Source organism: Oryctolagus cuniculus, chromosome 7 (assembly GCF_051225735.1).
Source record: "Oryctolagus cuniculus isolate XC-2025 breed Fujian yellow rabbit chromosome 7, ASM5122573v1, whole genome shotgun sequence".
Classification (NCBI taxonomy): Eukaryota; Metazoa; Chordata; class Mammalia; order Lagomorpha; family Leporidae; genus Oryctolagus; species Oryctolagus cuniculus.
In genome coordinates this window covers 120,435,830-120,460,363 of record NC_142873.1, presented here as the reverse complement: position 1 = coordinate 120,460,363, position 24,534 = coordinate 120,435,830, and the positions used below count along the sequence as shown (strand labels likewise).

The 24,534-nt window shown below is 47.4% G+C and overlaps 1 protein-coding gene and 1 long non-coding RNA gene across 23 annotated transcripts in view; one reads left to right on the top strand and one right to left on the bottom strand.

Moving 5' to 3' along the window:
• The first annotated feature begins 18 nt into the window (after window positions 1-18).
• Window positions 19-6,058, top strand: LOC127493457 (uncharacterized). Its single transcript, XR_007923631.3, has 2 exons — window positions 19-543; window positions 5,719-6,058. It is a non-coding gene; the product is annotated as an uncharacterized LOC127493457 (long non-coding RNA).
• Window positions 6,059-7,990: 1,932 nt separating this feature from the next.
• Window positions 7,991-24,534, bottom strand: part of LRP8 (LDL receptor related protein 8) — a 66,493-nt gene continuing 49,949 nt past the window's right edge. For 16 of the 22 annotated variants that reach the window (XM_051856457.3, XM_070078471.2, XM_070078472.2 and 13 more), the window contains 10 exons: window positions 23,908-24,135; window positions 23,232-23,350; window positions 22,870-23,009; window positions 20,822-20,963; window positions 19,385-19,537; window positions 18,319-18,543; window positions 16,341-16,409; window positions 13,611-13,783; window positions 12,502-12,678; window positions 7,991-10,197 (listed from right to left, as the gene is read on the bottom strand). In XM_051856457.3, the coding sequence (XP_051712417.2) occupies window positions 10,159-10,197; window positions 12,502-12,678; window positions 13,611-13,783; window positions 16,341-16,409; window positions 18,319-18,543; window positions 19,385-19,537; window positions 20,822-20,963; window positions 22,870-23,009; window positions 23,232-23,350; window positions 23,908-24,135 (1,465 nt within the window). In that variant the 3' untranslated portion in view covers window positions 7,991-10,158. Of the gene's footprint in view, window positions 10,198-12,501; window positions 12,679-13,610; window positions 13,784-13,946; window positions 14,183-16,340; window positions 16,410-18,318; window positions 18,544-19,384; window positions 19,538-20,821; window positions 20,964-22,869; window positions 23,010-23,231; window positions 23,351-23,907; window positions 24,136-24,534 lie in introns of those variants that run through there. The other 6 variants (XM_051856467.3, XM_051856477.3, XM_051856478.3 and 3 more) reach the window with 3 other exon arrangements.

Below are 24,534 nucleotides of genomic sequence, written 5' to 3'. Positions count from 1 at the left end.
GGGAGGGGCCAGGGGTGCCACGCTCCTCCTTCTGGACCGGGGAGAGACCGAGGTTTGCTCGCGGGGTGTGAGGGCGTTCCTTGCTGAGGCGCGAGGCGGTCCGCGGGTGTCTGGGCTTAGCCCGCCTTTAAAGACCTCGGGCGGAAAACCCCGCGCCCTGCGTCCCGCCTGGGTCAGCCTCAAAGTAAGGGACACCGGCCTTGGGCGACTCGGACCAGGCTCTGGCCGTCTGTACTGAGCGCCGCCGCGAAGGTGTCTGGCGTGGCCGCGACAGAACCTCCCTGTCCGTTCTCAGGACACTTCCCCGGAACCTGTAACGGAGACGGCCTTTCCCCTGGGCAGCCCGGCCCGCACTCTGTGCTTCTCATTTCTCCCGCTCCCTGCGCTCCCCAGGCCCCGCACTCACCCGGTCATCTTTCCTGACCCCGGCTGGAATCACGTGACTGTAGCCTCTAAAAAATGCTCATGCCTGGGCCCCTCTCCAAACCAAGGGAAATCTAAGGTGTACCTGGCGTTGGTATTTTTTTTGGTGAAGCTCCTCAGGTGAGTCAGGCTGGCTGGGGACCGCTGCTCTTTTCAGGCCAAAGCGGCGCGCCTCTGTGAAGCCTTTCTGGCTACGGTGGAAACTTGAGTTGAGTGTGCCATGGGCAGTCAGAACCCTCATGGAAGCCTGTTTGACTCCCTAAGTTGTAGCCAGGGAGAGGATGGTTCTAGACTGCTGAGATGGCCTGACCCTTGGATCACTGTACTGTTTTGTGAATAAGGCGGGAGTCTCTGATTCCCATTCTCACCCTTAACATTTTATTATTTTCTCTCTGAAAAAGCAACTGGAAGAACAGTATTGAGTTGAGGGGAGGGGGACCCCTGGATATGTAGGGAGTTAAAATAGTCCCTTGTGTGATAGAGGTTTGCTGTGACTACGTGAACTGATTCTTTTCTTTAAATCGAGCACAATAATGTGGAAACAGAAGTGTTGTAGGATAACAAACAAGGTCTTGGAAAATAATTTGCAAAGTGCAAATTGCTATAAAACCATAAGGCATTTTTATTACAAAACATTGGATATGGATAATAACAGGGAATGTATTTTTGAAAGAGAGAAGGGAACCAACCACCAGATAGGAAGCATCTAGTGAATGTCAGTTCATAGGCTGAGACATTGATGCCTGCTTGTTCTTTGAATTCTAACAATAATGCTGAGGTAATTGGAGTTCAATCCTGTGTAGAGAGGCATTTGGCAATGCTGAGAAAGTTAGGGGACCTTGGCTCTAATCCAGCTGGAAAGTCATCCAGGTTTGAGTATATGAGAAACATAGTATAGTTGAGTGTGGTCTATTTCTGCGGTGCTTGAATTCAGCAAAATTTCTGCATCTACCAAATTAGTCACCTGTTACTATAATGAAATACCTGAGGTCACTTACACATAGTATAGTTGAGTGTGGTCTATTTCTGCGGTGCTTGAATTCAGCAAAATTTATGCATCTACCAAATTAGTCACCTGTTACTATAATGAAATACCTGAGGTCACTTACTTTATAGAGAACAGGCTCAGTTTTCAAAGTTCACAGCCCAATATCAGGTGGCTCTTTGGGTTTGGCTCTGGTAAGGGTGGCAGATGGCAATGGTAGGAGCATTTGTTGGAAGACACAGTCACAGCTTGAGTCAGGAAGCAGAGAGGGGACTCATATAAAAACCCTCTCAGGAGAACCCAAGAGGTTGCACATGAACTTCCTTCTGAGGGCATGCCCCCAGGGACTTAAGGATTCCTTACTAGGCCAAATGTGTTAAAGGTTCTACCACCTCCCAGTCGTGCCACTCTGGGAACAAAGGCTTTAACATATGGACTTTTGGGAGGCATTTGATATCCAAGCTAATATCCAACCATAGCATTTACTATGTGTCATGTGATAGGAATACATTGATGAACAGGACAGATATTAAATAGTTTACAGAGGAGGCAACTCAAGAGTATCTAACAATTGCAAAGTAAATACAGGTTATCAACAGTGGAAGGTGAGAAAAGAAATTGCATGGGTGGTTCCTAATCAAGGCTAAGGCCTAAAGGAAGTCTTCCTGAGGAAGCATTTCAGATTGAGGGCCTGGAAAGGTGTAATTATAAAACAGTGACAACAATGGAGAAGGGGCAGATGAGTGGTCAAAGCCAAGAATATATATATTTTTTAAATACTTCACTACTCCAACATGGGAAGCAATCCACATAACAGACTCATAGAATAACAATTGCTTTAAGTAGCACTCTGACTTCAGAATCAGCCCTTAAGGCATTCTGGTCTTACTGAAAAGCCTACAGGAGCATTTCAGGCATGGAAAGCCAAGACACTGTGACAAAAAATGTCCTACATGAAAGATCTCTGTGAGTGAGATCCCAGTGGATCAAAGAAGGAGGTACTTTTCTCTGAAGGAGAAAACTTCTACTTTGTTTTATGGCCATGTCTAAATGCCGAGTTTGTTGATTCAAAAGGCTTCCATAGCCTAGGCAGCTCATGTCAAGAGCCTTGGGTGACCACTGATGTCATACATAAGAGTGTTGTTAAAAAAAGGGGCCAGTGCCATGGCGCACTAGGTTGATCCTCTGCCTGGGGCACGGGCATACCACATGGGTGCTGGTTCTAGTCCCGGTTGCTCCTTTTCCAGTCCAGCTCTCTGCTGTGGCCCGGGAAGGCAGTGGAAGATGGCCCAAGTGCTTGGGCCGCTGCACTCACATGGGAGCCCAGGAAGAAGCACCTGACTCCTGGTTTTGGATCGGCACAGTTCTGGCCGTTGCAGCCATTTGGAGTGAACCAACAGAAGGAAGATCTTTCTTTCTGTGTCTCTCTCTCTGTAACTCTGTCAGATAAATAAATAAACTCTTTAAAAAAAAAAAAAAGAGTGTTGTTAAATTAACAACAGGAGTCACTGTGCACTAATTTCCCATGCAGGACCTCTGTCCCAGAGTTGTTTTATAATTATGTCTAAGTGCTTGCAAAAGATGTATCATTCTTGGGTGCTTTAAGTGAAATTAAATCCAAGATGGATGACTTTGAACAGCCCTTGTATTGACTGCTAAGGAAGTTGAGGAAGTTTTTTTTTCTTTCATGCAAATTGTTGAACTCTTTAGTTAGTATAGAGTTGGTCTTCTGTGTATAAAGTTAATCGAAAATGGATCTTAGTGGAGAATGGGACTGGGAAGAGGAGGAGGGGTGGGAGGAGGGTATGATGGGAAGAATCACTATATCCCCAAAGCTGTACTTAGGAAATGCATGAAGTTTGTATTCCTTACATAAAAGATTTTGGCCAGCGCCGCAGCTCACTTGGCTAATCCTCTGCCTGCGGCGCCGGCACCCCGGGTTCTGTCCCGGTTGGGGTGCCGGATTCTGTCCTGGTTGCTCCTCTTCCAGGCCAGCTCTCTGCTGTGGCCCGGGAGGGCAGTGGAGGATGGCCCAGGTGCTTGGGCCCTGCACCTGCATGGGAAACCAGGAGGAAGCACCTGGCTCCTGGCTTCGGATAGGCGCACTGCGCCGGCCCTAGCGGCCATTTGGGGGGTGAACCAATGGAAGGAAGACCTTTCTCTCTGTCTCTCTCTCTCACTGTCTAACTCTGCCTGTCAAAAATAAAAAAAAATTAAAAAAATGATTTCTTTGGAAAAATAATTTACTTATTCAAAAGGCAGAGTGACACACACAGAGAGAAGTATCTTCCATCTGCTGGTTCACTCCCTAAATGCTTGCAACAACTGGGTCACTCCCCAAATGCTTGCAACAACTGAAGCCAGAACCAGGAAGTCCAACTGGATTTCCCATGTGGATTGCAGTGGCCCAAGGACTTGGCCCATCTTCCTCTGCTTTCCCAGGAGCTTTAGCAGGGAGCTGGATCTGAAGTGGAGCGGCCAGGACTCACACCAGCACTCTGACATGAAATGCCAGCATCATAGCATCATAATCTGCCCACAACACTGGGCCCAGAATATTCAATTTTTTTTTTTTTTTTGACAGGCAGAGTGGACAGTGAGAGACAGAGACAGAGAGAAAGGTCTTCCTTTGCCGTTGGTTCACCCTCCAATGGCCGCCGCGGCTGGCGCGCTGCAGCCAGCGCACTGCGCTGATCCGATGGCAGGAGCCAGGAGCCAGGTGCTTTTCCTGGTCTCCCATGGGGTGCAGGGCCCAAGCACCTGGACCATCCTCCATTGCACTCCCTGGCCACAGCAGAGAGCTGGCCTGGAAGAGGGGCAACCGGGACAGAATCCGGTGCCCCAACCGGGACTAGAACCCGGTGTGCCGGCGCCGCTAGGCGGAGGATTAGCCTAGTGAGCCGCGGCGCCGGCCCAGAATATTCAATTTTAATGTAAGAGAAACAATTGGTGGAAAGATTGTGGCAAAATGGCCTACTGCATTATAAAAAGATCACATTAGGGAGGCCGGCGCTGTGGTGTCTGCCTGCAGAGCCGGCATCCCATATGGGTGCTGGTTCAACTCCCGGCTGCTCCACTTCCAGTCCAGCTCCCTGCTAATGGCCTGGGAAAGCAGTGGAAGATGGCCCAAGTGCTTGGGCCCCTGCACTCATGTGGGAGATCTGGAAGAAGCTCCTGGCTCCTGTTTGGCCAGTTCTGGCCATTGCAGTCATTTGGGGAATGAACCAGTGGATGAAAGAGCTCTCTCTCTGTCTCTCCCTCTCTGTGTCTGGTGCCTCTCAAATAAATGAACAAACCTTTAGAAAAAAGGAAGATCACTTTGGCAGCAATACTGTAGGTGTATGAAGGGGTCTTCAAAAGGTTCATGGGAAATGTGTATCATGACAAAACTATGCATGGATTTCACAGATTTTTTTGCACCAAAATAAATATTTTAATTCCATTTTCCACAAACTTCTTGAAAGAAATCACATATGAAATTCAGATAAATATTAAGGTAACCATGATGGCAATCTGTACTCAGATAGGGCAAGACATAGAAAAATGGATGAATTTGAGATAGAATACCATAATTTAAGGAATGGGCAAAGGATACCAAGATGTGGCCAGACAGGTAGGAGGAAAACCAGGGGTATTGCTTCAGGGAAGCCAAAATAAGAGCGTTACAAGAAAGGAGTGACCAACAATTAAATGCCTGTTCCAGGTAGAGGAAGGTAAAGATTGGAAGTGTTTACAAGATTGAGAATCAAGGAGGCCCTGCCTGACCTTGGTAAAAGCCGCCTGAGTAGCGGGGGTGGGGTGGGATGGGGTATATTTGGCAGGGCAGAAGTATCAGGTTGCAAACAGGTAGAAAATTATGTGAAGGAAACAGAGCTGAGTTGGCTAATTCAATCTAAAAGAATAGCAAAGACTGCCTGGAGGAGGCATTATCTAAGTGGAGCATTCAAAAACAAATCAGAGCTAGCTAGACAGACGCAGAGGACAACATAAGCAGAGAATGAAACATGTACAGTTGCTCTTTGGGGGCATGAAAATTAACTGTGTGACTTTGGGTGGTTACTTCATCCATTTTCTCATCAATAAAATGAGGGTGGATAATAGTGATAGTATTTGTTTCTCAAGATTATTGACAAAATATGAGATAATGTATGTAAATACCTGGCACATATTAGACTCAATTAGTGAGAGTTCATCTTCCCCTCCTAAAAGTATCACGATGAAACAAAACTTGCAATTTAAAAAAAATGAATTTAATCTCTCTCTCTAGAAACAGTACACTGATTTTACAAATGTCCACATTTGGTTTTCAGTCTACCAAGATGACATCAGAACAGCCAGTGGGATGCAGTATCCCCACTGCCAGACCCTTTGTTTCTGGAAGAGAAGCCAGACTGCAAAGGGCACCGAGTACAGAAGCTAACGGAATTGGGAATGATGAGACAAAAAGCTGAAATGGTTAGTGTGACCCAACATCCTAACATGCCTGACTGTTATATCACATATGGTAATTTGGGGGCTGGGAGGCGACAAACAGGGAAAACCCCTTTGGATACAATGTGTAATGGAATTTACAAAGCAGTACTGTACCCCTCAAATTAACAACAGCTGTGTGGAACAAGTCTTTTTAAAAGTACATGGTTTGTACAGGTATTTGTGTCTCTTGTAGTTTTTGTAAAAAAAGTATCAAAACCTTGTCTTTAAATATATATATATATATATGTATGTATACAGGTGACTTTGTTAAAATTACTTTTTACAGCACAAAATGTTTGCGAATGCAGAGGGTGTCTGCTGATTCTTGACTGTGCACATAGTGCACAGCCTGAATGCGCAGAGCTTCCTGATTTTTTTATACTAACTAAAAATTTGAAGCTGTGATCCCCGCACCTTCTTGATTCTCCATATCCTGAAAAATCCCCAATATCCTAAAAATACAGCATTAGAAGACTTTGATACTCTACCTTCATGCATTTATGGGAAAGGAAATGACTTACTCTGAAACCTTTAAGTGCTACCTCATTTCTATTCTGTGAAATGACGAGGGTGTGGCTGGAGTGCGGGGGGTGGGGTGGGGGAGGCTCCTGTTCCTGCACCCTCTCCCCCGTCCCAGCAGCATTTGACAGGACAGTGATGGGGCTCTCCTCTCCAGGCTCCATGTCCTCACCATTTCCAGTTTCCTTTCTCACAGCTGAGAAACCCTATGAGGGTGTTGACTCCATGGCATATTTCTCTGAAAACCTCATTGCCTTTATCTTCGTTTTCACTGACCGTGTCAAAAATCTTCAATTCAGATATCTGAAGAGCAGTCAACAGTTCCCTTTGGCCACTGGAAAGCTTGAGGCTGACTCATGTCGCATCTGCAAAGTGCTGGGGGTGCATCCTGGGAAAATTTCCATGATGCACTTAGTTTCTTGTACACAGTAAACAGCCAAGAAAAGTTTGCTTCATTGAGCTGTAATTTAAATAGAAGTATTTTATAAAGTGCTTACATTGAACCTGTCTTTCCATCTAGCCTCACGTCTTGCTAAGTCCCTTTTGGAGCCTTTGTTCCAGTGAAGATGAAGTATGTGCAGTTCCTTAAAGTCCCAGTGCTGTTTTATGCCTGTTCCTTGGCCTGAAGTAGCCTGGACTATTCTCAGTGTTTAAGACTTCGTGTAGGGTCACTTCTCCTGTGATGACCTCGTTCCTCATCTCCTCAGGTAGAGTGGGCTTTGTGGCCTCACTGTGCTCTGAGTAGAATCTATTCCTTATTCCCACGTCTTCCTCTACTACTCCGTCAAGACAGGAAACAGCAGATTGACTACATCTGCAGTGCCCGGCACACCATTGGCACCTAGAGACCCCTCTAGGGAACAAATACACTACAGTCGTGTAGAGAACTGGTGGGATCAAGAGTACTTATTGCCATAATTTAGTTCTGATTTCATTCTCTTTTTTCCAGTTGAGGTTTCATGTTACTTCAATCTGTTTTATAAATAATCATGCTATCAAGAGTGAATAAATAAAGTTTTCATTTTCTCAGTTTTCACAAGGCCATTCCTGCCAGTGCTTTTATAACTTCGCTGGAAAGATGGGCCATAGGAAAGACAATAGTCTGATACAACCTTCAGGCAGCCCAAACTAGTCTCCTGCAGGAAGAAAGAGACTGGGACCTTTCTTTGAAATATTGCTGGGTATATTTTCTCTTTGCCTTATTGCCTCTAAGCTCTTTTTTAGTTCCAGTTTAATGTCTCTCTGATCTATAAGTGACTGTAGATGCACAGGAGGCACAGGCAACAAAACGTAATCACCTCAGAGGGAGGCTCCGAAACCCCCCAGTGTGAGGGGAGATGGATCAGTTCTCAGGTGAGTATCTCACCATTTGATTCTTGAAGGCCACGCCATAGCTGCCTCTTTCAAACTGCTGCTGTAGCATATTCAGGAAACATGGATGTCTCTGAGGAAGCTGGGAATTTCAGCATCATTTGTAGACCTCAGGTTCTATGCCCAGCTCCCATTCAATATTTTTTTTTTCTGTGAAGGCCAGGAGTTTAGAAGCTATGCATCAGCCACTGTTATCGCTTAATTCCCTGGAAAATTCAATTTCTTTGGAGGCAGGTTATACAAAAAGGCTCTTGTTTTGTATAATGTCAATGTTTTTCATTTTCTTCATTTTTCTCCAGTGAAAAATAATTTTACTTTCCATTCTTGAAAGAATAGTAGCGATTTAGCTCCATAGGAGTTGGCCCCCTGTTCTCAACATTCTGTTTGCTCTTAGTCATTCTGGCTCAACTGCATTGACCCTCTCAGTCAGTGTTTCTGGAATATCAACGTAGGCATTATCAGGAAGAAACTGCTGCCTTGTACTAAACACTGCCCAAGCTCCAGAGCTCAGCGGTTTTCTTAAAGAATAAGACACCTAGAATGATGTGGAGGAAGTCCTAGGAATAAGATGGTAGAACTTCGGAATGTCTGCCTGAAAATTCAAAGGGCATCACACTGGTGAGACAGCCAAGCTTCACTGAGGATGGGGGTGGAGGCAATTGCTTGAGTGTGTCAAGTTCCAGGTATGTTATGTTTAAAAATACATGTCCTCCACTCCTAGTGGAGTGAAACACTCTCATGTTGCACTTGGTCCCTGGTTGTCTGGTGGGAGCAAAGTGGCAGAACAGCAGAGTCAAGAAAAGACCACACATCCGATGAGAAAGCCAGAGGGGATTACATTCCTCCTGGGACTGTAGGATTATGTATCCAATGGTAGATCCCACAAATAGAAAACAGCACTTCTTCCCACTTCCCCCAAGCCCCAGGAAAAGCAAAGATGTCCATCATGGAAAAAATTTATACATATACCCAGATTTTTCCTTCTATTTACAAAGCAGTAAACCAAATCCCTGTGTGAATACATACATCCAATATAATACTGTGTATGCCATTTCTTCCCTCAAATACGACTTTAAGTTTGGCCATCTTTTCTGACTAAAGCCAAAAATTAGTTTCATCTTTATGAATATGTAAAGATAAGACACCTGTTTATTACTTTAAAACATTTTCCTCACTTGAAGGAAATGGAGAAATGGTGAGTAATAAAACCTATTCCAAAATTCTTATCCTCATTCACAGCATGTCTCAGAGGTCCAGTGCCTGAGCCAGTCCCTACAGTAAACTTGGGTTGTTCTGGAAACATCTCCACTTATGTATATGGATGATACACTTCAAGTTCAACCCAAGTGTCCTGAAGGAAACTGATGTCACTCAAAGAGCTGAACTTGAGAACAAGGAGTAGCTGAGGTTTCGGCATGTTCCTCCTGGAGCTCCCGAAAGCTTCTGGCACTGTGGGATGTCTGTGCACTGACCTTAACCACTGACAAGAAAGCCCAGGCAGGAGCCACAGCAGCCTCGAGGGAGAGGAAAGGCTTTCCTGACTTAGGAGGGTCTCAGGAACAGCCAGGGGTAAAAAGATTTGCCTCTTTCACATGTGTTTGCACAAACCATGGTATCTATTTTCTGAGCTAAATTTCCAAAGGCTTTTCTGAAAATCACTCTTGTGGACTCTTTTAAAATAATTTGCTCTTTCTATATTTGAACAATAGATACTGGTGTGCCTTTTCTCTACAGATCTGTCTCTCTCACACTGTTGCACACATACAAGGACACACACCAAGTCTGTGTGGTGGGCCAGTCATACCAAAAATAAATACTCTCACTTCTCTAAATTATTTATAGAACTAATCTTATTTTTTAAATATGTTAATAAATAATCTAAAGGGGGGAGGGAATTGAAGTATTTTTCTTTTTTTTTTTTTACTTATGTTGATGAATAGCCACAAAGCATAATCATCTTATTTACAAAAAAACCCTCCAAACCCCTAAACCTAAAAAAGCCCCTAAAATCAAACATCCTCTGTAAATATAGTTTTTAGCTGATGAGTAAGGTTCTGTCCCCTGGGCGCCTGTTTGGTTATGTACATCATGTTAGTCACTTAACAGTAGCCAGCCCATGAATTCCTCATGGGTAGTGCAACCAGTTAAAAAGTGTATAAAACATTATACATATAAAAACTCTCACATCCTTTGGATGTTTGCAGTTCATCATAACTTTGTGGTTACCTTTCCGCAACATAAATTAAAAAAAAAAAAAAAAAGACACACACCCACACACACACGCACACAGACCCATATACAGAAACTCATCCACCCTGTCCTACACCATCCACAGAGTCTAGTGCATGGGACTGAATTCCATGAGGCACGAAGGGGTGGTCCCATCCTCAAGGCAGTCCATCATCTTCAATGCTTAATGCCACTCGCTGGGGAGACAGATGAAAGAAATCATTATTAGACCCATGAGAGCTCCTATTTATTATCAGCAAAGTCTTAGACGTACTGCTGCGTTACAGGTATTGGCTCACATCATCTTCAAGCTATTGCAAGAAACAAGATTATCATTTTTACTTTACAGATGCGAAAACTGAGACTCAGTGAACTTAAGTAATGCTTGTTCTGAATCACACAGCAAGAGGCTAAACTAAATTTCAGTGTGAATCCAGAACTGTAGCTTTTTTCATCATTGTCCTCTGTCACACTTTGTAAAAGAGAGATCTAAACATTCTCTCTCTCTCTCTTTTTTTAAATGTGTAGGAAAGATACGGCTCTTCTCTGGTTGGCAGATATTCTTTTTCTTCTACTTTTGAATTGGATTTTTAAACATTCTGAATCCTCCCTTCTATAACTTTGGATTTGGTCAACTTCAGTGGGTTGGCTTTGGCAAGTGTTAAATACCTGTCTTCAGCATGCTAATCACAATTAGGAGGTGATAGACTGCTCCACTTTCAGTGATGACACAGAACTGGAAGGCCTTGCAGGTCAATGGAGTCTGATCCCTCTCTCGCTCAGCTCTGCTTCCCAGTGATTAGCCACTAGGTTCCCCTTGGACCACTAGGTGATGAGCACCCTAACGCCTGAGCCCGTCTATTCCATTTTGGACAGTGGACTTAAGTTCTTTCTTGTATTGATGTGGAATCTGTTTCTATCTTCTGATGTTTCCTGAATCCTCTCTCTCAGACTCAGAGTTCCCTCCACAGGACAACCCTGCAAATTTACAGGCGGTGTTTGAATTCCTGTCCCTTCATTTGTAGCCCTTTCTTCCTCCAGGACACACATACAGCTTTCCTTGTTTGCCACACATCCATTCCCTCCCTGGACTGAACCTCATTTCAGTATCTTTCTTATAGCTATGTAGATCTGGACTAGTCACTTCACCTATCTGAACCTTTGTTTCATCATCTGTCAAATGGGAATAATAATAGGACTTACCTTATAGGGTTGTTGGGGGAATCAAATGAGATGATGTTTAATATAGTACCTAACATGTATGGGGTCCACAGTATTCTACACCAACCTAATCAGTATAAAATAGAACCAGGCCAATGTGCTTCATCTCTGAAGAGTCTACATATGAGAAAGTCTACATATGCACTGCGGTTTTCCATGGATGCAGTGGCTGTGCCTCACTAGCATAGATGTTTGGGACTGTGGTATTCTAGTGCAGCATTGCAGCTGCCCTCCCACTGTCTCCAAGACAGATCCCTAGGTCAAAGCCAGGCCCCAGCAGTGATGACAGAGCTAAGAAAGGGACAGAGGAGAGAACAGATGGTTGAGAATACCAGTTTCCAGAGCTTCACAGCTATTTACTCCAGGACAGAATGGAAAGAACATGGGCTTCTGTGTACATGCAGACTTGAGTTTGAATCCTGGTTCTACCACTTCCTGACTATGGTCTCGGACAAGTTATTCAATTCCTATGAGTCTCAGTTTCCTCATCTGCAAAGTGGGGCTAAAAATATCAACTTTAAAAGGTTACTGTGAGGATTAAATGAGAAAATGTAGTAAACCACTGAGATCAGTCTCTAACACATAGTAGGTGGCATCTAACTAAAGATCAGCATCCTTATTCTACTACTCTTTCTCTGCAGATGGTAGGAAATTATTATTTGGGCCTTAAATTCATCAGGAATAACTCCTCGAGTCATTTTCTTCTCTGGGAACAATGCTACTTTACATGTGCAGAGTGCTTTGTAATTCATAAAGCATTCTCACATGTGCTATATTTATTGCCTTGGACTTTTTGAAACCCAGAGGCCAACAGAATTATTATTCTCATTTTACAAATAAAATGGACAGAGAGAAGTGACTAAGATCACAGGGCTTTGACATGTGGAACTGGGATTCATCTTACTCCAAGTTCAATGCTCCTTCCACTGTGTCCCCTCTAATTAAAATTGGTTAAGCAGCCGATTGCTTGCATCAGCCAAGATTAAACATTGTCTCAGCCCTCTGCTCACCCTTTACTTGCTCAATTCACTTCCCGTGTCCCCCTTCATAAACAGTTTGCTTCAATAGCAGGTCTACATGCCCTGCCCCATACTTGGTCACTTTCTTAACACATGCCAGTTCCTGGGTCTGCGACTAACCCATGTTTCCTCTTTTCCCCCAACACCCAGCTTAGAATTTGCAGCCTTCTAAAACCAGAAAGCCTTCCAGGATTGACTGCACCTGCCTGAGTCCATGCCCTCACTCACCAGCCCCTCAGACTCAGAGTGGCACTGCCCTACCTTGCACTTGACGACAGGCAGCTCGGAAAGAGGGTTCTTCGGGAGTTGGTGCAGCTGTGACCTTGGTTCCCCAGGCAAGACAAAAAGCTCCTTGAGGGCAGGGGCTGATTCTTCCAGTTCTCTGGTCTCCCCAAGACAGGGCTCTGCCCACAGTGGGCGATCAAAGCTGCTGATTGCCTGACAGGGGGATGGACTGGATGACCCCTGTGGTCACACTCAGCCCCCTGGCTCTGCTATGCAACAATGACTTCATGGCCCTTGCTCCCCCAACAAGTCATGGTCTGTGACGCCTCTAAGTCTTCGCCCACGCTTCTGTCTAGAGTGCCATTTCCCTCCTTCTCGGCCTGGAAAACTGCTATTAATCTTTCAAAAGCTCGTTCATCCGTTATCCTCTCTGTAGTTCTTGACTGATTCCCCAAACAGAATTAACAGTTCCCCTTGTGATGTTTCCTTAGCGTTTGTTCAATAAATATTTGTTGGAAACTAGCTATGCTGTGCCAGGCACCAAGAAAACATTATTCCACCTTCAAGGATCTCACGGTCTAATGGGAAGATCTCTAGGAAAAGATAAGTGAATGACCATGTGACAAGTGCTGTGATGGAGAAAGCCCAAGGGATTGTGGGAGAGAGAAGCAAGCCAGGGAAAGCTCCCTAGGATAGAGGACTCCTGAGCTTCCGTCAGGGTACTTGGCACACAGTTGTGCAACTGTGTGAATATCTCAAACTTCCCACCAGGGCCTTGGGAGCAGGTACCTTCCTTATTTATTCTGGACGCTTGATAGCTAATATGATATTTGGCATACGTTTGAGTTAAATGGCCACAGTTACTCTTCCTGGCCAAAGGTTCTGAAAACTTAGCAGAAAGATAATTGGCCAGGAAGAGCTGTTAGGTACAAGGTGGTCCTGACACCTGTTCTACCCCAACCACTTGCCCTAGCACGTCTGTGTTCCCCAGAGCCTGGTACATGGTAGGTTCTTGATAAATGAGGAGAGGAGGAAGGGAGGAAGGGAGGGAAGATGGAGGGAAGTAGGGAAGAAGGAAGGATAGATGGATGGTCAGGCAGATGGAAGGCAGGGCAGATGTGAATTCTCCAACAAGGACTACTTACTGCAGGATAGACATGGCCGATCTGAGCAGTCCTCCCTATGTGGAGTTCATCATCGTCTTCTTCTTCCGTTGTTTTCCTGTACACCGGGTTGTCAAAGTTCATGCTCTTGGTGTTCTTCCGCTTCCAGTTTCTCCAGATCAGGTAGCCACTTATGCACAGCAGGGCCACGACCACTGAGGAGGGGACATGTTGCACTGAAACTCTGCAGGCTCCAGCCCACTGCCCAGACATTGCCACCTCCCCAGTTTTAGTCCCCCTTGCCCCTCTCAGGCTCTGGGTCTGTGTGTTCTTTTCTCTGCCCCTTTCCCATTTCTCCTTTTCTTCAATAACTACTAATCTTTCTTCTTCTTTTTTAAAGATTGTTTTATTTATTTGAAAGACAGAGTTACAGGGAGAAACAGACACACAGAGAGGTCTTCCATCTGCTGGTTCACTCCCCAGATGGCCGCAATGGCTGGAGCTAAGCTGATCCAAAGCCAGGAGCCAGGAGCTTCTTCCAGGTCTCCTACATGGGTGCAGAGGTCCAAGGACTTGGGCCATCTTCTACTGCTTTCACAAGCCATTGCAGAGAGCTGGATCGGAAGAGGAGCAGACGGGACTCAAACCGGCACTGATATGGGATGCACAGTGCTGGCCCCATATAACTACTAATCTTTCAAGATCCAGCTCAAATATGAAGTCTTTCCCACCTGCCCTGGGCAGTCAGTTGCTCCCTTAGGTGTGCTCCCAGATCACAGTGTCTTACTCAGTATAGCTGTAGCCACACCCAGGCCAAGCCCTTTGAGGACAGACTACCTTACTTATGTCTCTAAGCCCAGTGCCTGGCATGTCTTGAACCAATGAATGGATTTCTTGACCACACCTCTGCCCTCCTTACTGCTTCCCTGGATCTCTAAGAAAACCACTCTATCCCAGAATTGGAGGGAGGAGCATTGCTTTCCATAGTGGTGGCTCCATCAGAATCAATAGCTTTCTTTTTATTTGTTAAAGATGTATTTATTGGAGCAGCACTGTGGCATAGTAGGCTAACTTCTGCCTGCAGTGCTGGCATCCCATATAGGCACTGGTTTGTGTCCCAGCTGCTCCTCTTCCGATCCAGCTCTCTGCTTATAGCCTGGGAAAGCAGTGGAAGATGGCCCAAGTGCTTGGGCCCCTGCACCCACGTGGGAGACCTTTAGGAGGCTCCTGGCTCCAGATCAGCCTAGTTCCTGCTGTTGTAGCCATTTGGGGAATGAACCAGTGGATGGAAGATTTTTCTGTCTCTACCTTTCTCTGTAGCTCTGCTTCAAATAAATAAATAAATAAATTTTTTTTTTTAAAGGATGTACTTATTAGAAAGAGAGAGAGAGAGAATCTTCCATCTGCTGGTTCACTCCCCAAACGCCTGCAATAGCCAGGTCTGGGCCAGGATGAACCAGGAGCCAGGAACTCCATCCTGGTCACCCACGTGGGTGGCAGGGGACTAAGTAACTTCTGCCTTCACAGGCTCATTAATGGGAAGCTGGATCTGAAGCAAAGCAGCTGGGACTTGAAACCGACACTGTGATATGGGATGCTGGCATTACAAATGGTGCTTAACCCACTGCACCACACCAGCCCTAATAGCTTTCTTTTTAACCAACAATAACCAGTTAGAAAATGTAATGGAGTAGGAATACATTCACAACAGCCCAACAAAAAAATCTAAAAATACCTGGGATAACCTAACAAGAAATGTGTAAATCCTATGAGTTATAAAATTCTACTGGAGAACATAAAAGACTGAAATGGAAAGATGCATCATGTTCCTGGATGGCAAGCTTCAATATTGTAAAAATGTAAATGCTCCCACAGAGTTTATATATGCAAAGCAATTTCAATGAAAACTGCATCACATTTTTTATAGATTTGGCATGATTATTCTAAAGAGACACAATAAAACAATAGCTGGGAAGATGTGAACATGACATAGCACAAAGTTGTGCTACTAATGTATAGGAACAGGCAAAGAATTGGCGGAGGACAGTAACCAGCCTGGAAGCAGACTAAAGTAGGTATGGGCAGGTACTTTATGGTAAAAATGGCAACTCAAGTCAGAGGAAAGGATGGACCACTCCGTAATGGTTTTGGGGAAACTAGACAAATATGTGGGAAAAAACCTGCTAAGTCTCTACCTCATCCCACACTCTAAAATAAATCCCAATGAATTAATATCTGAACCCTAAAATGAGTTTACAGCAGAAGAAAACAGCAGGAGATAATTCAGAGTGAAGCAGGCCTTCCTAAGCAAGATACAGAATCCAGAAATGGTAAAACCAAAGGTTGACAAAGCTGATATTGAAAATTTTTAGATTTATGCATGACCAATGACATCCTAAACAAATTTTAAAATCAAATGTCAGGCTAGGAGAAACTGTAACATATGTTATAAAGGTTTAATATTCATTATGTGTAACTATTTTCACAAACAAAAACAACTAATAGTAAATAAGAAAAGACTGAAGAGGCAATTCATAAAGGATGAAATGTAAACAAAGGTTAATAAGCTTATGAAAGATACTATGCCTCACAGGGAAATAAATAATTCTCATCTATCATCCCTTAGATTAGCAGAAACTAAAAGCATTAATTCTATCAGCAAACAGAATGCACAGGGCTCTTCGAGCAGCACAGGAGACGGCAGCAAGTTTGATGTCTTCCTCACTGTTCCTTTCTAGTGTTTTCTCCCCCGTGACGTGGGACCATACTCACCTATGGGCACGATGATCCCAATGACAGCAGCAGTGACTGGTGAGCCCATCTTGCCACCTTCATTCCCATCTACAAAGCACAGACATTTGTAGAATGATGCTCGACGTGCGTCTCAGGCCTCACCCACCTCAAGAACTAACTACCCAAGTGTTTCCTGTCCTCGGGCTGAAATGATGATCCTGGTGAGTGCTTAACAGTGCAGTCGTTCCTGATCCCATAGAACTGTTGTGGGGCAAGCAGGACAGATCGGGAAATGGAGTCTTACTAAAGGGTTTAAGGACTCACTGGTAAGTGCAGAGCTGGGACTTGAGCCCAGGACTTATTACTGTGTAGGGCGCTGTGAGCTGTGCGCACTGGTCTTTATGCTGCTGACTGGGTCTGCTGCCTTTTTCAGTCAGTGTCTATTGCACTGTCTCTGTTGCTGTTTTTGGTGTTCTGTCTGCATTATTGGTTTATTTTTTCTAAGTGATTAAAATGGAATATAGTATAGTGTAGTGAGATCAAGAGCGTAGGTTTCGGGGTCAGACTTCTTGGGTTCAATGTGCCAGCTCTACTACTCACTGTTGTGTGATCTTGGGCAAGTTACTATCTAGTATAAATATAACATGTTACATGCTACCTCTTTAAGATGGAGATAATGTCGTCACCTACCTTCTAGGACATAGTAAGACTTAAAAGTAATAATTCATAGGAAATGCTTTAGCCCAAGGCCTGGCACAGCCTTACTTAATTGAGAGAGCTGAGAGTGGGGTGGGGGTGGCTGTGTAAACAGAAAATGAATGGGAAAGCACTATGTGGGACGTGTGCTGCATCTGGGCCATCTTTCTCACTCCTGTAGCCATCCTCACCGCAACATCTGGCCAGTACTTTGTAGTCTACACGGGGTTTTTCCCCACGATCCTCGCGCCAGCCTTCCGAGGTGTGGAGAGGAGCTGTCATCTACATCTGCTCCCAGTGAGGACGGCTCCTGGCCATGGCCCAGAGCCCTTCCTCCCAGCGTGTCCAGTTCTCTGAGTGACCCCAAGGGAACCTAACTGTGCAGAGGAGAAGAGAACTGGCCAGCTTCCAAAGGTAACCGTGGAAATTCTGCTGTCCTCCTGCTCAGGGCCGAGGCCAACACCCGACAGTGGTTGGAAGCCGGGACCGGGGCAGGCTTGGGCGGCGGGCCTGGGCAGAGGAGCTGGCACTCACAGGTGCTCCGCTGCCTCTGGACACGTCAGGGTCAGCTGATGCTCCGCTCTGAAGTCGGTTTCCGCAGGCCCAGTGAGAAAGACGCTGCGGAGCTGCCTGGTTTCCAGGCTACCCACGTAAGGGAAAAAGACGTCTAAAGAGAGTTCATCCTTTGAAATGAACTCCCCCTGGCAGGTAACTCAATTAGAAAGGTATTTGCCGGCTAACGAGGTAGAACATTTCTACCAGTGACAATTACTGCTCCTGATGATTTAATAACTGTGGAACTTAATTCTTTCATCCCAGGGTTTGGAAAAGAGGCACGGGCAGACCACAGTTACGGGTATTGCTGCCTTGGGACCTTACCGACGCTGCTGGGGACTGAGATCAGTTTTTTTCCAAACCTGGGGACACCCTCCCCCACCCCGCCATACCAGTAACTCGTGAAACATGGGCACACCCCTGCCCAAGGACACACCCCTGCCACGTGCCCAAGCACTTCTGGTCACACTGCTGCTTCCTTTGTCTCCACTTTGCAAAGCACATAGGGGTTTCTCCTTGGTTGGAGAAAAAGCAGAGGCTCAGAGGTAGGAGGTCGTTTCCCTCCTGCCCCTCCATAAGTTAGGGGAGCTGAAGACTCCTAGGTCGCAAGCTGGCACTCCGCCTCCCTCTGCTTCCTCCCCAGAGACAGACACACAGGATTCAGTCCTGCTTTGGTCATCTTGTCCCAGTCCTGCCCACCACCTGGATCCTGGCTTCCCTAGGACCTCTCCCATGCCATGAGAGAACGCAGAAGACGTTTCCTTACAGTGCTGGGAGTGGTTGCTGGTTGCAGGGCTGGGGGTTGACGGGCTGATGCCGGGAGCGCCAGGAACACTAACAGAGCTTGGGACCGCAGCTGCCAGGCTTGGTGTCTCTGTGCTGTGGTTCTGGTAGGTGGGGCTGTGGACAGTGGTCCCAGGGGCTCTTGTGGTGGCGGCGGCTGTGCTTGTCGTGGTGGAGGCTAATGTCGTAGTGGAGGTAGATGGAGGTGCTAGAGGGGAACACCATGGAGGTCACTTGGACAGAAACAGTGTTGCTTCAGGGCCCAAGTTGTTGCCCGAGTTATACTTAGGAGAGCTCCTCCTCATGGCTTAGCTCCAAGGCCCCATCTGGGAAGCCTTCCCTAATCCTGAAGGGGCTATGATCTCCTATCTGAATCCTAAACACTGCACTTTAGTGCATTAAACAATGTGGCAGAATTAGGTGCGATGAGAGGACTGTAAAGGCTGGGAGGAGGGGAAGCCATATAAACCCGGAAGGATTTCACCCTCATCATTTATACCATCAGGTTTAAATTCTTACTCCACTTTTAACAATGGAAACTGAAATCATAAATGATGCAACAGCCTTATCCTCAGACAGAAGGCTTTAGCTATACATTACAGTTGGGAAATGAACATAATTTGTGCAGTTGAAGTATTAACTGACCACCAGTGCCCATCATACTGCAACAGAGCTTCTACCCACATGTAGGGGTTGCATTCTAGGTAAGAGACAGGCAAACACACAGTCATCTGCATACAAACAGGAACTGAAGCCATGGAGGGCCAGGATTCCTGGGCTTTTCAAGGGTCTCCAGAAACTCCCTGAGATGGAATTTAAAATGTTTGATGTGATCTTTTCTTGGGAGAAGAGAAAGCTTTGGCGTGTCTCTTAAGATGTGAGTGTTCAAGGAAGGGAGAAGAGAGGTGCTTGCAAACGCAAAGGCAGTAAGCAGCCGGAGAAGGAGACGCAAGAAAACCAGGAGCTTCCTGCATCCCGAGGCCGAGGGAGGAGCTCAGCAGGAGGGCTCTGGCGCTGCGGGGGCCACCCTTCCTGGGAGCTCTGCTTACCTCGGTAGCACCTCTTCATGTCTGGGCCCAACCACATGGTGTCAGGACAGGCACAGGTGTACTGGGGAGAGTGGCTGGAGAGCTGGGGAGCAGGAAGGCACAGGTACTCACAGCCTCCGTTGGGCTGGGCGCTCAGCTCACAGGCATCTGCAGCTAAGGGCAGAGAGAGCAACAGCTGGGGCACCGACAGGACGTGCCAGGTCCTCCTGCCTCCTCAGGACGACGGCCTCCCCACTTGGCCACTTCCTACTATCGCCTACTTCTATTGGGCACCTTTCAGCACCATGCCTTGTGATTTATCCTACACCCTCCCTGAGCCCTTACAACAGTTCTGAGAGGTAGGTGCTATGCCCCAGAGTGACAGATAAGGACACTTAGGCTCAAAGAGGACACACTTGTCAAAGTTATAGCTTTAAGGATTTTGGAGGCAGAATTAAAATTGAAGTGTGCTGGGCTCCAAAGCCCATATTTTTTCTCTCTCTATGCTGCATGCTATGTCTCTTTTGCTTAACTGTACAGATCTAGAATCAGGTACAGCCTTATCTCCTTATAGTCTTGCGTTCTCACCTTCCTCCTGGCGGCCCGCACCTCAGCTGAAGCTGGAATTACTATCTTCTAGTGATGGAGGAGCAGGTAACCCAGAAGTGGGATTCCTGGGCTCTGTCCCCAACCAACAAGATGACTCACTCTATAGCCCAAGGGTATGTTACAAGGGTATTGTACACTGGATACAAACAGCAAACAAGATACAGTGTGCAGTAGTAGAATGAGCTTTGAAATAAGAGGGGTCTGAGTTTAGGTCTTCGTCCTGTCACCTGCTAACACTATTTTACCTCTTGTAGCCATAGTTTCCTCAACTGTTAAATGAGAAGAGTAATAGCCACACTCTGGAGGGCTGGCAAAAACTGGGCATTTATATACCTATTTATACCCAGTTTTATTTCACAAAAAGCTTGAGGCAGAAGGAGACAAGATATGTGACGGCAGTGTACTCCAGTAATGATGGGGGTTGTTGTTACTATTCCTGAGGATGCTGAGTTGTGACATGAATGTGAACACAGCTTCCTTGGTGGATGGCGAGGATACAGAAAGGGGACCTGAAGGGCGGGCATTTGGTGCAGCTACTTGGGATGACTGCGTCCCAGATCGGAGTGCCTGGGTTCAAGTCCCAGCTCCGCTTCTAATTCTAGCACCCTGGGAGGCAACAGGAGATGGCTGAAGTATCTGGGTCCCGGCTACTCACATGGGAGACCTGGATTGAGTTCCAGGCTCTGGGCTTCAGCCTGGCCCAGCCCTGGCTGTTGTGAACATTTGGGGAGTGAACAGCAGATGGGGTATCTCTGTCTGTGACTCTCTGCCTTTCAAATGAATGAATAAATAAATAAGATTTAAAAAAAAAAAAGGGACCTGGCACTAGAGGGGCTGGGGAAGACTGACCTCTTGGCTGCTTCAGTTCATGGAAGATGACAATGTCGTGTGGGTTATTGAGGTTCTCAGCCAGGAAGGAGATTTCCAGGCCATTGAGACGATTTGCACTGAGAATGGCCTCATTCTCTAAGTCTGTCCAGAACACCTTGTCCTGTGGGGGCAGAGATGCAGGACAATGCGTCAGAGTCTAAACCCATGACCTCCATTCCAGGGCCCAGTCCCAAACCGTATCACAAGAATTGCCCTGACATCTCCCTGAGCTCCCCTGTCCACACACTGGACTCTCTGCCTGTGATCTGTAATGGATGCTGGCCTGGGTCCCTCCCATCTCAGAAGATCATTTGGTGATCCTGTGCCTTAGAATGAGGCACCAGCTCACTGGTACCACGCTGGGCCTGCTCCCTGCAGCCCAGCAGAAGCCCAAGCTGGGTCTCGAGAGATGCACTATCCCTGGGGCCTGGGACTGAGATAAGAATGGAAGGGGCATGTAAGCTACTGAGAGCTATGCCCTGTAGGGCCTCCTACAGCCTCTGGACACACACACACACACACACATACACACACACACCCAGACATACATCTTACAGGCACAACCATGCCTCCTCACAACCAGATCTAGACACATACCCACATGCTCATCTTCACACAGATAAGCATACATGTGCCTGAATAAGCACCTACCTAAATACTGGTGCAAATATTTATCTGATAGGCACCAGCATACCTGTACTCTGATGCATTTATGGATACACGTGCATACAACACACACACACACACACACACACACGTTTGAACCGACCTGTCTTTTGAAGCAAGGGCTGTACTTAGAGGAGAGCTGAGTGATGCAGTCCAAGCAAATGCTGCCAATGACCACCTCAGATCACTGCCCCTGCTTTCCCTCCCCTTGGTGGCAGACTTGGTTTTGGGGTAGAGGTGGGATGTAAGACTGTCATTGCTTGTGGCTTCCTCATTGCATGAGGAAGATGGTTGTTAGGGCTGGAGCCCAGGAGGGTCTTGACTCTTCCCCTTCCTGGATGCTGATTGACTTCTATGACCCCAGGGTCACAGAGATCAATAAAACTGTGCTGAAGCGGGGCGAGTGTCTGGCACAGCAGATAAGACGCTGCATCCTGGATCACAGCACCTGAATCCAAGTTCTTTTTTTTTTTTGGACAGGCAGAGTGGACAGTGAGAGAGAGAGACAGAGAGAAAGGTCTTCCTTTGCCGTTGGTTCACCCTCCAATGGCCGCCACAGCTGGCGCGCTGCGGCCGGCTCACCGCACTGATCCGAAGGCAGGAGCCAGGTGCTTATGCTGGTCTCCCATGCGGGTGCAGGGCCCAAGCACTTGGGCCATCCTCCACTGCACTCCCGGGCCACAGCAGAGAGCTGGCCTGGAAGAGGGGCAACCGGGACAGAATCTGGTGCCCCAACCGGGACTAGAACCCAGTGTGCCAGTGCCGCAAGGTGGAGGAATAGCCTAGTGAGCCGCAGCGCCAGCCCTGAATCCAAGTTCTAACTCTGCTTCTGATTCCAGCTTCCTGCTAACGCACACCCTGGGAGGCAGCAGGTGATGGCTCAAGCACTTGGGGCCTGCTACCCATGTGCGAGATCTGGATGGGATTCCCAGCTCCAAGCTTCAGCCAGGCCCAGCCCCAGCTGTTTTAGGCATCTGGGGAGTAAACCAGCAAATGGGAGTACTCTCTCTGTCTCTGCCTCTCAAATCACTAGCATCTCTCAGGCCATTTCCTACAGTGCATGATCTGTGTATCCCTTCTTCCCTTCCCCTTCATGGCACCCTTCTGGACATGTGGTGCAGTGCTGGGTGCTGAGGGTACAGGAGGAAACACGCGTGTCCAGCACCTCCCCCATGCTGGCAGACAAGGACTACGAAAACCTCATTCTGCAGGCAGCTCAGAAACTACAGACAAACAAGTCGACTGGCTTCTCTATTTCTTTGTCTGCATTTGGACAAGCCTCAGGGAGTCATCCTATTTGAACTAACCTTTGCTAGGCATCAGCATCTTGGTGGGGCCAGGCCTCCTCCCGTGGGACTCACCTCAAACACAGCTATTCCAAAAGGGTGGCTCAGGAAGTCGGGGGAGGAAATCAGCATCTTCCTGTTGCCTCCGCTGAAGTCAATGCTAGACAACTGGTGCAGCTTGGAGTCCACCCAGTATAGGCGCTGGTTCAGCAAATCTGGAGAAAGAAGGGGCGGGGATCAGGTCCTGGGCCAGGAACCAGCCCTCCGCTCCTCTGCATCCCTCAGTGCCCACATTTCCAGGTCCCAGACTGAAGCCAGCCCAGGCCAACCACCCATCAGGGAACAGAGGCACTGGTACTATGGGGAATCCAGAAACAAGACCCACGGTGCTGCACAGACGGTGGTAGGAATCAGGTGCCAGGGAAGGCAGGGCTCACCCAGGGTGATTCCGTTGGGCCATTCTATATTGTCTGACACCAGTGTCTGTCGGTCCGCACCATTGAGCCCGGACTTCTCGATCTTGGCCTGGAACCCCCAGTCAGACCAATACATGAACCTAAAAGACAGAAGAACCCATCCTAGTTTCTTGCAGGCGACCTGGCTGGAGTGGTCTGAGTCACAGGGCGCAATGACCTAGCAAGCAGCTGAGGCCCGTGTTGGTGGGGACTGGGAAGGCCTCTGAAACCCCTTGGGACATCCTATTGGCCAGCAGGCACTTGAGTCTTCACTTCATTTGAGACACCAGGAAAGGCAGCTCCAGGTGGAGCCCTAGAGCGTCAGCTGGGAGGAGCCCTTGTAAACCCCCCCTCCGGATTTACAGGGGAGAAAGGCGGTGGATGACCTTCTCACCCCAGGAGCCTCTGCTAGGCAATCTCTAGAACCTGCTCTGCTTGGGAGACTCCAATCCTGTGACACAAGTGAGCCACAGCATCCGGGCAAACACCAGCAACCAGTGACCCAAGAACCTCTGGGAGATTAAGAGGATGAGGGGTACACGTGGACTTTCTCATGGCCCAGAGCCTCCTGGAGCCCTCAAAATAGCTCTTGTGTCAGATCCATGAGAACTGAGTGCCCCCGGTGGGAGAATGGGAAACTTGGGGTGGGGATACTCACCCTCGCAGGGGGTCAACAGCGATGGCCCGGGGCTCACTAAGGTCACGGCTGAACAGAGTGCAACGGCGGCCACCATCAACTGTGGCCACCGAGATGGTCTTATTGCCCGAGTCGGTCCAGTACATGTGCTTGTGGACCCAGTCCACCGCCAGGCCCTCTGGAGAGTGCAGCTGCTCGTCGATGAGGACCTCCTGCTCTGCCGGGTCGCTGGCCTTGTCCATGTAGGCACTTAGGAGAAACCAGAGCTGGCCATGGGCGGGTGTTCCACCCAGGGGCCCATCCGGAGCTGCCCATGCACCCTTCCTGTGTCTCCTCCCCCGGGGCCGTTAACAGTGGCTCTTAGAGGAGTTTGGCCAGTTTCCATTCAACCCATTCCCTGGGCCACTGGGGTAGGGATACGGGCTCGAGTCAGCCCCATTCTGTGGTCTGGAGGAGCTCAGCTTAGTGGGCACAGAAGCTTGCCGGTAGAAATAACAGGATGTGATTACAGGGAGCAACAGAGGCTCATGGCAGCGGAGAATGGAGACGGAACCCTCCCAGAGAGTGGAAGAAGGCTTGATGGTTGAGTCCTAGAGGAGCCGCTCACCAGGAGCATGAAGCACAGAATGCCACTCAGGCAAAGGGCAC